The sequence below is a fragment of the Echeneis naucrates genome, chromosome 16 (genome assembly GCF_900963305.1).
Source record: "Echeneis naucrates chromosome 16, fEcheNa1.1, whole genome shotgun sequence".
Lineage (NCBI taxonomy): Eukaryota > Metazoa > Chordata > Actinopteri > Carangiformes > Echeneidae > Echeneis > Echeneis naucrates.
Genome location: NC_042526.1, coordinates 12,951,840 through 12,965,976, shown reverse-complemented (window position 1 = coordinate 12,965,976; position 14,137 = coordinate 12,951,840). Strand labels below are relative to the sequence as shown.

Here is a 14,137-nt window from a genome sequence, read left to right as displayed (position 1 = left end):
AAAATGAGTTATTTTGTTATTGATGATTACACATAAAAGCATTTATTAAAACAAAGGGCAATGTAAACAAAAATGGGAGTCATACTTGGTCATGAATGTTTTACACATTTATTAAAAAAAGAAACAACATCTTGCACAGTGTGACATACCAATGACAGTCCACATTGTAAACACAAATTTACTCAGTCACTCGTTCATTCACACACTCCCGCACACATTTTTTTTTATTTTCTTCAGACTACTTCATTCAGAGGCAATGCCTCCTCCTCTGAATAACTGTGCTTATCCATGAGATAAAAGGAATTGTTTTCATTCCTATTCTACTCCCAAATTCTGCGTTGTTGAATGTGGTCTGGTTTCTGTTGATAAACTGTACTTTAATAAAACTTACAGCTGTACTTAATTGTTCGGCAAAAGGTGATCAGCAGCTGTCGTAAAAGTTTGCAGATTTCCCAAAGTGATCAAAAGGCGTCTGCAAGTCCTGAGTCTTTTATTCTGGTTATTTCATCGTACAAACCATAGTACACGTCCAAATAACTGAGTGGACCTCACTCAGCATCCTACCTTGCTGCTGAGGGCACGCTCATGTGTTTGCATGTTAATGAGCCTAAGCATGCTGTAGTTAAGGAGTTCGCTGCTCATTGCTTTGACAGTGTCAGGACAGATTAAAGGCACAGAATGCAGCTGTAATAAACAGATACAAAGTATTCAAAAGCTACTAAAAAGTAATGCCAAAAACAAAGTGCACACAAACATCTCTGACCTAAAATGGTGCTGTTATTCCACAGCATCAGTACAACTTTGCTGTATAAAATGCCGCATATGTGCTTCTAATACTAATAGTAACGTGTCCAAAATAAACATATAACTTACTTAATGCTACACATTCTGTACATCATAGATGAACATGTGTGTTTAATACGGATGCTTTTCCTCGATCACCTCTGAGGCTGTGCTCATGTAGTGTTTATACTCAGCAGATTTTCCAGTCAATACCCCAACATGTTGACATGACACCCACCCAGTTAAAGAAAACAGACGCTGCAAATACATATACAATGTATTTACACTGCGCGGCAATTTGTTTGTCCATTCACTGAGTCGATAAGACTCAGATAGGTGTTTCAGGTGATGTAATGGTGTTTTGTCAGGTGGGTGTTGTTTTTCATTCTTTAGCAGTAAAAACACCGACACACTGGTGCCTCTGAGCTCTGAGGTCAAAACCCTTTCGCCCGTTGCTCCAAACCCTTTCATAAACATTTCAACCATATTTAGAGGCAAACTCATTCGCTGGACTACCATCACACATTTATTTGACAACAGCTGAGAAATTCAAAGTTATTTTTTTACGACAAGTCAGATCAAAAGCCTTTTCTCATAATTCTTGCTCTTCATCTCCTTGCTGGCTTTGCTAACTGGAAAGAAACTGGTGATAGTTAACCATTTACATCAGTAAAGTGCGGCTTGAAAGAAAAGAAAACCTTCTTCCTACCGCACTTCAAGATCATTGGCAATTTCTGCAGGTTTGGGTTTGCTGTCTGATTTATTGTTTTCTGGCTCCTGAACTTTTCTTGTCACCTTAGGGCTAGAATTTGCCTTTCTGGACAACTGAGGGCTGTGTCCTTTCCGCTGCAGTTGTGGGCTGCTAGAGCCCAATTTGCGATTGAGGAGGGGGCTCCTGGACCCCTTCATCTTGGTAGGCTGCAGCAAGTTATCCATGGCCAGGGGACGCAGGCCAAGAAGTCCACAGAAATAGTTACACTGATGCTGTGTGAGGAACTGGTCGAATAGTTCCGGGGAACCACACTCAGTTAATCCTTGGTATCTGAAATACAGAAGGCAGTGTTTTTCTAAATATTCATATTACAAACACCATAAATGTTGATATTACCAACATTATACCAAATATGTTGATATCAATGATTGAAATCATTTGAATGTATCAAATACAAACCCTTTAGACTTGGTCACAACTCGAACATTAGTAAGCTTGGCTTCAACACCTGCAAATACAAGGCAAAGAGGATTAGGAATGTTTTCATTCTGACTCACTCCTTTAACAATCATGCTATATGTGTGGCTTACCCTCCAGCTGAGTGACGAGTAAATTTCCATGAGTCCACTGATGGATCCAGTGCTGGAACGTGCTGCATTTTTGCTCCACCTCTGAAGTGGTTCGTGTAATCAGCCTTCCTTTAGGCTCCATTGTACAATACTTGCGGAAGACACCTGCAAGATCTGCCTCGACTGTAGCATATGGCACAGAGTTTGCAGGCCGGTACATCAGATACTGTGGAATCACTCTGCAGGCAACACAATAAAAGTATACTTTGGTGATCATAAGCAGCATTTTCCATTTTAATAGTGTGAGTAAAATGAATGGTGAACTCACTCTAGTGAATGGCCAAAGTTCTCAATAACTCTTGCTTCAGCTGCAAAGATCTTGCAGTATTCTCTAATCATGTTTTGGACTTTACATTCCTAGCAACAGAAAGAAATGACTGAATCAGAAGCATGTTCTGTAATTATTGTCGCCGGGAATTGATTCAGAGTCATTGAGTCTGGGAAATGAATCCCCTACTCACTTGTTTAGTAAGCTCTTGATTTCTCTCTGCAAGGTTGCTCTCCTCTTTGGTCCCGTAGGCGATGGGGCTTTGAACTTTGATGACGCAGTTGCTTCCAGAATCAAAGATAGGATCCAGGCCATAAATAACCTTCACTCTGCTGGCCTTGTGAGCGCAGCCCTCCCCAATGTTTGCTGTCTCGGTCATGATGCGGCCAAAATACTTGTTTCCCCAGTTTCCACAGTCAGCCAGGCCCTTCGTGAACAGCAGTGGAGTCATCTCGATCTCCTCTCCAACTAAACAAAAACAGAAATAGATATTTACATTTAGCAGGATTAGGGATATATTTAAAAAAAAAATGAAATGATTCCAATGGGAAATTTACCTTCCAAATCATCTCTCAGTAGTATCTCAGAGAGAACTGTAAAATAGAAAATGCAAAAAGATTACAAAAAGTATAGCTGATGTTGTTAGTAAGATTTCAGACTTGATTCCTACAGGCGTAGTGTATCTTACTGTCTGCGCTCAGCAGGAAGTCGGTGGTGTCAGTCCCATATTCATTTTTGATGGTGCAGCCATACACCCCACAGTCTTGGCTGGATGCAAGCACAATAGCCAGCGCTACCTGACTTTCATCACCTCCACTTGAAGAGAAAAAGGAGAGAAGCCCGCAATTATGAGTGTGTCAAGCTGACTGGCTAATTCAGATTTGTACCTCAAAGACTCTACAGTCCACAGGGTGTCACTGTGAGACAGATGATCAGGCTGTGCAGCAGCAGTTTGCTGACACAGCAACCAATTGCACATATATAGACTTTTAATGCCCCCTGGAGATGAGAAAAATATCGTGTCAGGTTACACTTTCTGTGTCTGGCCAGAGATTCACCTCTCTGTGTCACAGCTGTGGGGTTCACAGTCACATGCGCTGGATGTCTCTGCAGTGAGAATATGAGAATGACAGAAGGCCATGGGATGCACTCTGAGACCCCAAAATATCCTGTTCATCCTTGTAGCACTATTGTTTCACATGTGGAAACTGCCCAGTTTTACCACTCGTGTTGGCTGGAAGTCCTCAGAATAACAGCAGTGAAAAAGGTGACATTATTAAAATAATAACAACTAAGACAACATTGAACAGTGTGTGATAATGCTGGTGATCAGTGTTACATCTGGTAAGAGGGCGGCGGGAAGGGGACTTACCTTCTCTTCACCTCCAGTATTTCTTCCTCATCTCTGAACCACTTAATGGTTGAGTCGCTGAGCACATTGAAGAACTGGCACCAGAGCTTCAGATGTCCAGAGGCGTCTGGGAAGGGCTCTCCCCTGATCTTACGGATAACCTGTGGAGCTGGTTGTGTGAGAGAGAGCATGAAAGAGATATAGAGAGAGGGGGAGAAAGAGGGAGAAAGGGGGTATGTTACCCAAGAAGGGGCCAGAGGTAAACATGCATATTGCACTCAGGAGTGGAGACGTTCTAATGTTTCCACTTCCTCAACAGCATGTGTACTGATCAGATGATCGTGTTGACAAACTTCCAAAGATATGTGAGGAGTGCAAGTATGTTATGGTGTACTTTGTGGAAACTAAGCAAAAAATACATTACACCTTAAAGTGTCAGTTTGTACTTTATAACTTAGGTTTGAGTGCTTTTGGTTCATACTAATTGTTTTGACAAATAAGTCATTGCATGAATAAAATAACATAGCTCAAACAAGTTGATACAGCTCTTATTGGAAAGCATTCACAAGTTCCAGTTCCCTTTTGTTCACACAACTGAAAAGCTTAAGTGGATAATCCGTTTGTTGGCACAGTACCTTTCAGAGGATCTGGCCTCTTTTCCGCTGGTTTCTCTTCTTTTGTGGTGGCTGTCTCTTCTTTGGGAGTCTCCTCCACCACTTTTGGCACCTCCAAGGTGGTTTTTCTACGGCCTAGTAGTGGCGAGCGCCTCTCCATTGGTGGGGTGTGCTGTCCCATGGAAGCTTGTAACAATGCTGCTCTGCGAGCCTGGCTGGGTGACATGTAGGGTGTCTCCTTCTTGCCTTGAGTGTCCTGGATGCCAAGCGCTGCTCCGTCTCCATCGTCTTTAGTTTTTGGGATGAAGATTTTACGTCTAGCTCCAGAAGCCAGCTCCTCTGGTGTGGCAGAGCGTATGAGTGACAGACTGTCTCTGCGTTTCATCCGGGGACTGCTTTCACAGGAGAGCGGCAATGTAGGCGTTGAGCCGCCGCTGAGATCTTCATCTGCCCTGTCATTGTGATGATCCCCCACGGTGATCACAGGGACGGGTACAACAGCATCACTGTCTGAGTCTGGGGTCACCTTGCCCATGTATTTACGAAGACTGGCTGGACTTAGTGACGGATGTGCTGGGGGTTTACAGCTGAGACGTTCAACAGAACATCTATTTCTTTGGAGGTCCTCATTCTCTATCTTGGCCTCTTTAAGAGGTTTTATCTTTGGGACATTAGCATTATCTTCTCCTGCTTTATTAACTGATGGCGCGTTGTCTCCAACCTTTGGTAATGGAGCTTCATATAACAAAGAGGGAATATTCTCTGACACATCTTCTTTGTTGTGTTTTCTACCTGTGATCACAGTCATAACGTCATTCTCTGTTCCCCTTTGTATAATTACTGAAGTGTCTGTTTCTGGCCTCCCACTGTGTGTGTGCCATTTCATTTCAGAATCACTTTCATGACAAGTGAGTGAGATTGGTGGCACTGCAAACAAAGGCACTCTTGGACTTTCAATAGGCTGCAGTGCATGAGAAACATTGGCATTTACAGATGCGTAATTCTCCTTGTCATCAGTACATGAAACGTTAATAAGAGGAATTGAAGCGTAGCCTGTCTGAGGGAACTGCTCATTGGTCTGCATGCTTGGCTGCGGCTCAAGAATTTCTGACTTGTCATCTAATTGTGCAACATCCTTTACTTTCTGTGACTGGGAGACACTGTAATCAGCCTGCATACCTTCCTCTGTGGGTAATGAGGCTTGAAAATCAGTCATGCTCTGGTTTGGCATTATTGTCTCTGGCACATGAGTTGCATCATGTTTTTGTAAAATAGCAGTTTCCGGTTCATTAGGATTCTGGACAGTAAGTGGTTCAGTGCACTCTTTGAGCTCAGGCCCAACTATTTCAATTTTTGGGATTACAAAATGTTCATTTTGGTTAGCATCTGGAACCACTGTTTTATCTGGGGTGTCTTCAATAGTGGTTATTTGGATTTGGGGAATATCCTCTGAGGGCCAACCCAGCTGTGTCTCTCCACCATCTGGTTGTGGAGTTTTATTGTTTTCATCATTACCACTGCTCCCCTCACTTTGTGCTACTGACACTATTTTTGGCTCCCCAAACCCCTGTACACTCTTCTCTGTTTCAATATCAGACTGTGAATACTCATTTCTGGCTTCTGTCTTCTCACCTTCTAAAATTGTATGCTCCTGTGTGCTCAGATTGTGATACAAGCTAACATTTGCAGCTTCCGCTGAAACTGAATTTAGTACATCTTTTAAGTCACATTTCTCTTCACTGCTTGTCAGACTTGAGTTGGGGGTTGGTATTGAGCTGAAGATGTGGACTTTTGCACTCTCTTCTGCTATAGGAGGAGGACATTCAGGCTGTACTTTTAGGTCAGTGCTCTGTAAACTCACTAGGGTTGCACTTGGCGGATATCCTACATTCATTTCCTGAGCCAGTGAAGAACATTCAGCTTCTTCTTTTACGCGGTCTTCCTCTATAATGTCTACTGCTGCAGAAGACAGAGCTGAAAGCACCTGATCTGGTGGTATAGATTCGCATGGCTCTATTCTCTCTTCCAGTGAAGATGTTGCTAAATCAGTCATTTCAGATCTGTTTATAACCGAGCATGGTGGTTTGCTGGATTTCACTTCAGCTTTCTCCCCCTGACACAACTTACTGGGTGAAAGCTCTTTCTCTGTGTCAGGTTTACCTTCTTCAGCCATCTTATCAGTACTCAATGGCCCTTCCCTGTCAGAAATTGTTTTGGTCTGTGGTGAGACAGACATGTCTTGCCTGGGCAAGGAGTCATCTCCTGGAGTCTGGTTAGCTGGCTGTGGTGAAACTACCAGGGAATCTAGTTCTTGGTGGTTTACAGGAACCTCTTCGTAAACTGTGACAAATAGAGAGTCTTTGTCTTTCATCTGAGTGAAAACAACAACAAAAAAAAGAAAGAGAGAAAAGTATTAGTATTTCAAAACTTGTCGTTGCATGTAGCAGTGTTTTATTTCCACAATTAACTCAATGTTTTCCACTCTTAGTTTTAGCTCCAATCCCTGTAAGATATAATCACTAGTTTGATTTACTTGTTAGTAAAAAAAATAAAAAAGTAAAACATACATCTCACATTTAGGAGTTAAAAACTATTTTTAAGAGCATGTTATTCTAAAGTTTCTGCAGTGATCTTTGACTGTGTGATACTGCAAAACCATAAATCAATTATTGGCTGTCAAAAATACTGATACTGTTTTTCACAAAATAAATATTTACAATGTTGTGTTAATCTCCAATAGACAGGAAGAACAGTTTGTTATTAAAAAACTGTTAGACATTCATTAACTAGATGGTAGATGGTTCATACTTTTAAAAATATGTGGAACAGCTATAGAGGGTCAGTATAGTCTTGTGTTTTATGACCCACCAGCTCATTTTAGGACCTTCCTAAGCACACATCACGTGCATGAAACTAAGTGTTTACATACGCACGGGCCCAATAACATATATACACTGTTTGGTTTATATTTTTTTTGTTTATTTTTTCAATATGAAGAACAAACACAGTGCCACATTTTATACAAATGCTTATGTTAATGTTTATGACGGCTCTCCAGTCAAGTTGGATTTTGCTGGCGTACTAATATTGAAACGTGGCAGGAAATTCCCCAGTTGACATCGGGGTGCTGTTTACACAGCTTCTTCAGCCATCTCTCAGCAGGAAAGCCGGTCATAACATATAAATCTTTTGTGTGCATTTGCATTATTTGCTCCCAATAAAATATTTTCATTGGACTTTGATGTTGAATTGTACAACTGTCAGTTATGAATTGAAAGTAGGCACATCACTTTGAACTTAAATGGAAGTGTCACACTGGGTTTTCCCCTCTCTGCCCCTGTCTGTGGTTCACACCATTAACATTAAAGCAGAAGCACAACAAGGTCACGTGCAGCCTCGTGACAACATGTTTGGCCAGAATTCACTGCGAAGAAGAAAAAGGAAAAAAAAAACGAAGTTGCTGCTTTCAGTGGTAGGAACAGCTGTCAGATCCAGTCCAATAACAGAGCTCTGGCTATCACTGTACATTTGTGTGTAAATATAAGTCAGGCCCGTGGTAAAAACATTGTTCGGATGAATGATTTGACTTCCTCCACTCAGTCATCCATTAACTCTGACGTTATACCGCAAGAATAACAAAGGTTCAGTTAAAATTCCACTTTAATTACAAAGAACAATGGATAGTGGATAATGTTTGGAAAAAGTAACTTCACTTCCCATTTCCAGATGTAATGGTGTGCCATGTAATTATGGGTGTGAATGAACAATGTACAATTCACTGAACAAAGCAATTAGCATATTCAGAATATATAGATCTTAACAACTTGTGGAGTCATATTAATTATCAGCGGTAATATATTGAAATATCAGTTAAATTTTACTAAATAAAATATAATTATTGATGTTAAAGTATCACATTAACTATAAGATATTTATGAATAACAGAGAAAATTTGAATAACCTTTGAGGACTAAAACTGGGGATCTACCACTTTGAGCTTAGGTTTTTAAATATACACACTTCATTTTTATGCATTTAATTATGTATCATATTCATTCAAATTGGCAGGAATCTGTGAAATCTCAAATACTGCAGAAATACTAAGTCACTAAGTATCACTATCATCTGTCATACTGTCTGTGTTTACTGTACAGTGCATGTATCACAGCATGAAAATCCTCCACACGACTAGAAAGTCAACAAGCTGGACACAAAGGTGCTTTCTTTAGATGAGGAAGAGGTTTATTTTAAGGAATGGGTGGACAGTGACGAATGTGTCCAATGTGTTGAGGCCTCCTTTCATGTTGAGACGTGCTACAGGACTCACTCTACTACTGCTCACCCACGCCACACAGGCCTCCTACATGCAGAGCCCTGTTTGTAACATGAGAACCACTTCTGATATTCGGGTTTCATCATTATCTCTGACGCACAAGTCTCACACTAAGCTCAGCCAAACATTTGAGAACTCCTCCTATCCTATCTTGCAGTGTGCAATTTAGATACACAACAACCCTCACCCATCACATGTTTTTTTTGTTGTTGTTGTTTGTTTGTTTATTTTTATCACTGATATAATATTGTATGTTTTAGGTCGTGCATTGTATGCAGCTGTCTCACTGTGTCACGTGAATATAAGCTCTAAAGATGAATCTGTGAATTATGGTCCATTTCTAATCTACCACATTTAAAACCAACAGCAGCATATCATACATGGGTTTTTGGCTGCTGAGCTAGGTCATCTTGTTATACACATATAGTTTACATGTAACTATCAAGACAGAAGCCAACTGACCTGCAACACCACTGTACATACCTCGGTGAGGACTTGAAGTCCAGATGATGGCCTTTCTTCACCTGAAGTGCTGCTCTTTGTCCCCTCAGACTCCCTCATGGACTCATGGACAGACTCATCGGCCTCATTCTGTCCTGTGGCCTCATCTGTGGTGTCAGGTGACAGGATATGAATGGGTGTCAGGTCTATGTGGGGTACACTGTTTTCAGGCTTATGTTCATCCACCTCCATTGAAACCAACTGCTGCTCCATAGCCACACTTTCTAAAGACTCCTTTGGTTTATCTGTTTCCATTGATACATCCTCTGTGGGAAGCTCGTTCACATCTAAATTAAGTTCCCTTTGCAGCCGAAGAGATGGCGGTGTTTCTGGTTGAGAAGGCTGACTTGAGTCATGGTCAAACTCTCTGTCCTTGTGTTCAAAGTGATCATGAGAGTCTTTCTTACTCTTACCAAAGAAGAAGTCTTTGACTGTGTGAAGCATTGAGGAAATGGAAGCCTGAATGTTGTGGTGGTCATGATCCTTATGAACCTTACTGTGATGTTTACTGTGGGCTGTTGTATGCAACATCTCTGATGACCTTTCTCTTTCTATGGCCTCTCTGCTCCTTTTCTCCCTCTCATATTCTTCTTCGAAAGCTTTTTCTTGTTCCTCCCTGTCGTTTTGTTTCCCCTCTGTCGCTTTACTGTCACTTAAAATGGAGACGTTATTCTCTATGGGCTGCTCCACTCGAGATGAGTTCTGTTTCTCCTCAGCAGCCTGAGTCTGGATAGTCTCTGCCAAAAACTGTGCCAAACTGATTCCTCCGTCATAACAGTTTTCACCTCCATTCGCCATCATATGGCCCCTGCTGTTGCTGCTTCCACAGCCGCCGTTGACCCCAGCATCAACACCATTTGAGATCTTTATTTTCTTTGGAGCCAAGGTTTCCACAGATGGAGGCGCCTCCTTCTCCGGGCCACTGTTTTTGGTCTGGATGTTATCTGTTTCCATGACTTTGGACTCAACTCCATTAGGTTCTGCAGCAGCTACGAGTTGCTCCCCAGGCTCGAGCTCCTTGACCACTGCCTTCTCTTTTGGTGGTGGGATGGGCCGTTTTCTTGGAGGACGTTCCGGGCTACTCTGAGGTTTCTCTTTCTTAATGCTTTCTTTGTCGTCCTTCTTATTCTGCTCTTCCAAGTCTTTCTTCTTCTTCTCTGCTTTCTGCTTCAGCTTGGCAAAGAACCGCTGGTGGATCTTGTATTCATTCATGGTGCCAACCTCCAAAACTCCTGAGCAGGAGACAATGCCTTTACTATTGCTAGCTGAAACCTGATAGATTGCCGCATCGTCCAATGTGCAGCTGAAAACAGAAGTATAATATTAAAGGTACTTCATCAGTAACCAAGGCAACAAAGGTGCAAAAAAGTTGTTTTGCATACTTGTATATATGGAGAGTGTGGGTTTTCCCATTCCGGCGTATTTCATATTTTGGCAGTCCGCAGTATCGATCAATTTCCATATCGTCTTTATACCATTTCAGTTCAGGAGCTGGGTATCCTGCAGACAAATGTGGAATATAGAAATGAGTTGAATCTGGGTTCGAAATATTTTATTCCTTGTGCCACAAAGTACAATTCATGTATACTTGTTACAAACATGAGATGGTTTGTATTAAATGTTCTTTTATAAATCAGTCATTATATCATAATATATCCAATTGTAAGGAAAACACAGTACAGAGGTTTTGGTATTGAATGTGTTTTAGGCTATTGCATCATGTTTGTGATGTGTCACACTGGAACAGCTGCCACTGTTGGATGAGCCCCTCCCTACTGAGTCAATCTGCCTGATAGTAAAAACCCCCATCTTGAAAAACCAGCTTTTGGATTGTTATTGTCTGTTGTGTTTAAGGATGAATTGAGGAAGAATAAGAATATGTCCTTTGACTTCCCATGTTGTGTTCCTTTTTATCACCCTGCACCGCAAATAATCCGAAACTCAATTATTCCAATATGAATATTGGAATAATTGAAGAATATAAGCAAAGGCATATCAAATACAGGAGGCCCACCTGACACCACACAGGTGAATTTCACATTACAGTTTTCTGACACTGCCTTTGATTTCAAAGTGGTTTCAAAAGATGGCTGTATGTCCTCAGTCAGCTGAGCCATGACGCTGCACAATGTGCTCCTGGAAGGAAATGCCAAATATTAGAGTGTAAATAATTTCCTTTCAAATAATAGCCATGTTTTGTTTACTGTTTACTTCAGTGTCATTTCAGTAACATCTCCACCTTTGGACAGTACATTCCAGTTACTCAGGAAAAGCTGTTAATTGAAATTTCTGGTAGTGAATAAAATGTGAAAGTGCTGACACAGAGACTCATGAGAGGTCAAACAAAACAGAACTGTCAATCCAACACTGAAACTGATGTCCATCACTAAAACTGAACGCAACACTGGACAAACCGGACATTTACATTACAGTTCAAACGTGTAGGTTTCATTCCTGGGGTGAACTTGTTTTTTTTTTTTTTTTTTTTGGTTAAGATGTTAGTTGGTAGGAATGTTTTTAAAACATGGTTTACCTCGTTGGCCTGTAGTGAGAATACCTTGAGCTATTCAGAGGGGAGGCAAGTGAAGGGACGTCAATGATTAAATATGATCTGTGCACATGGAACCCACCCAAATAAAATGACTGAATAATTGCCCTCCTCTTTGCCAAAATGAACTTCTTGTTATTCTCATGGTGTGTAGAGTAGAAACAGAAAGATACTCATTTATTTGATAAATGTGAGTTTTGGCCCAAAATGTGCTGAACATTGTACATATAAATCAAAGGTTTGATACTTTACATCCTTTACCCCTTCACTTCATCTCTGTGAGCTAGATGCTGTTTATAGACCAACAAAATTTGTTTTGTGTAAAGTATAAATGTATGTCATAGAAAAAGAATGATTTACATGATCTGCATATTCATGGATTATATGTGAATCTGTCTACCTGTTTTCAGGCCTAACATTGGAGAGGTAAGGATTGCGGCTTTCTGAGCGGCCATTGGAAGAGCTGCCCTCCTCTTCACTGAAGCTGCTCGTCCTTCCATTGCCAGAAAAAGAGCGTGTCATTGGCCTTCTGGAAGTCATTGTCCTCTGAAGAAATTTTTAAAAAAAGAGAGAAAAAAAAAAAGACAAAGGTCCTAGAAAAAATTGTCACTCCAAAGTATAAAAATGCTCCGTTTGCACGTCCTCACCTTGCCAAAGTTAAAGGCTCACATAAAAAGATGTTATCCATGTAAAATCTCCTGGGGAAAAGAAAAAAAAGGATTTTAGAGTGGTAACAAAACCTGTCAGAGGTTAATAATAAATATTATTAATAAAACACCATAGAAAATCCTCTGTGAGATATTTGCTGAAAGAAAATCACACACAAAGTTAAGCCTCTTCGCTTGTCTTCTCTGACCAAGCAAAGTATTTGCAATAGAGCAGGTTATTAATAGATCAGCTATCAGGTTGTGGAAGGACTGTTAGTGGTCAAACAAACTCAAAACAAGCTGTTCACCTTTTTATGTTAAAAGAAATAATTTAGGTGTGTTTTTATCACCTTAAAACTTAGAAGTTATCCAACTTACCATTAACTGGTTGTGAATGTTGCTTTGGAGCTGGAGTCTGTGAAGAAAACTTCAGTAACCGCCTGTCATGCATGTGTTGCCAGCAGGGGCCTATTTATAGTAGGCCTACAAATAGTCTCAAGAGCACATCAGATATTCTGAAACTGGACTTTAGGGGTATCAAGCCACGTAAAAAATATACTGAATTTAGAGTAAAAGGTAACAACTTCAGCCAGACCATAGTCTTAAAACGTATCAGTGGTCATACTCAGTAAAATACTGTTTTAAATCCATGTTGGAAGGAGGTCTCAACTGGAACTGATGTGGACGAGCAAAACTTGTCTGTAAAAACATGATTCATGACGTAGCTGATGTTTGCCAATGGTTTTCACCCTATGTTTTCCTCACACATGTTGCAACACATGGTCAAAATAAAATGATCCAATAACTACTCACATTTCATATAAATTAGGCAAAAACAGACTTGAAACTGACACCTTGATTTAATGGTCTGAGGACATTTTTAGAATGTGTCACTTGGGTTGCTTTATATCAGTCTTATTTACTTGTTTATTTATGGTTTCCGACAGTCCTTGATTTACAGTGATATTTAGTTTTATTCTATCAAATAAATCTTTTATACAACTTTGTTTTACATACCATTGTTTACAATTGTAGAAAACTATTATTTTATAATTGTATTTCTGTGAAATACTCCTTTTTTGGAGGCCTGCTGTTGTAAAACAAATGCTGACTTGTTGGGATGTTGTCCATGTTGAGATGTTGGTGTTTCTTGATCAAATAAAGATTTAATAATATCATTTTTTTTCGCTCTAACCTAAAACACATCCACAGATCCAATCAATCCAATCAATAAGTCATAAGTCAAGCCATATTTGTCTTTTCAATATTCAAAGGATGCCAAAAATACCATGAATGCGTAATTATCTACTTACATGTATGTCATATGCTGTACTCAATACTTTATTAATTGATCTATAAGGATACATGAAATGTTTTGTACACAGTCTTATGGATGTAAATATACAGTTCAAAGATTATGCGCTTTGTAGTTAGCTTTCTTGAATTAATCTTTTTTATTTCTCAAATATATATAAAAACAATAAAAAGTCCTACAAAGCTTACTGAGTGGAAATAGATGGTGAAAGATTTAAAACCCTAAAATGTGGGGTCATTTTATCAATTATTTTGAATTTGAATATGAAATCCAGCCGGATTTTATGTTCAGTGGAGTTACACATAACTGGAGGTGTTTTTGTGTGCGATCGGATCAACAGGGCCGCTTTAAACTCAATCACACCTCTGACCTCGGCATGAGATTATTTTACCGCACTTGACAGAGTTTGGTCATTACCGTAATGACGGAAAACAAA

At 40.2% G+C, this 14,137-nt stretch overlaps 1 protein-coding gene across 2 annotated transcripts; it reads right to left on the bottom strand.

Annotated features, from left to right (window-relative positions):
- Positions 1–100: 100 nt before the first annotated feature.
- Positions 101–12,787, bottom strand: alpk3a (alpha-kinase 3a). Of its 2 annotated transcripts, XM_029523205.1 has the most exons (15): positions 12,765–12,787; positions 12,387–12,437; positions 12,140–12,285; positions 11,206–11,327; positions 10,574–10,691; positions 9,174–10,494; positions 4,379–6,728; positions 3,765–3,912; positions 3,081–3,208; positions 2,950–2,985; positions 2,586–2,860; positions 2,393–2,481; positions 2,086–2,303; positions 1,955–2,003; positions 101–1,825 (listed from the first exon to the last, which is right to left on the bottom strand). In XM_029523205.1, exons 3-15 carry the CDS (start codon positions 12,277–12,279, stop codon positions 1,489–1,491), a joined length of 5,331 nt encoding a protein of 1,776 aa, XP_029379065.1. In that variant the 5' UTR covers positions 12,280–12,285; positions 12,387–12,437; positions 12,765–12,787; the 3' UTR covers positions 101–1,488. The 2 variants fall into 2 exon arrangements, with proteins under 2 accessions (XP_029379065.1, XP_029379064.1); XM_029523204.1 differs by lacking the exon at positions 12,765–12,787 and having other exon boundaries at positions 12,387–12,664.
- Between the last annotated feature and the right edge of the window lie 1,350 nt (positions 12,788–14,137).

What these genes read in the sequence shown, in the direction of transcription:
- alpk3a (XM_029523205.1), bottom strand. Translation starts at nt 12,279, where the DNA reads ATGACTTCCAGAAGGCCAATGACACGCTCTTTTTCTGGCAATGGAAGG. An exon ending in GACTTCAAGTCCTCACCGAG is followed by an intron (nt 6,729 to 9,173) that starts GTATGTACAGTG and finishes GTTTTCACTCAG; the next exon opens with ATGAAAGACAAAGACTCTCT. An exon ending in ACTGAGAGATGATTTGGAAG is followed by an intron (nt 2,861 to 2,949) that starts GTAAATTTCCCA and finishes GTTTTTGTTTAG; the next exon opens with TTGGAGAGGAGATCGAGATG.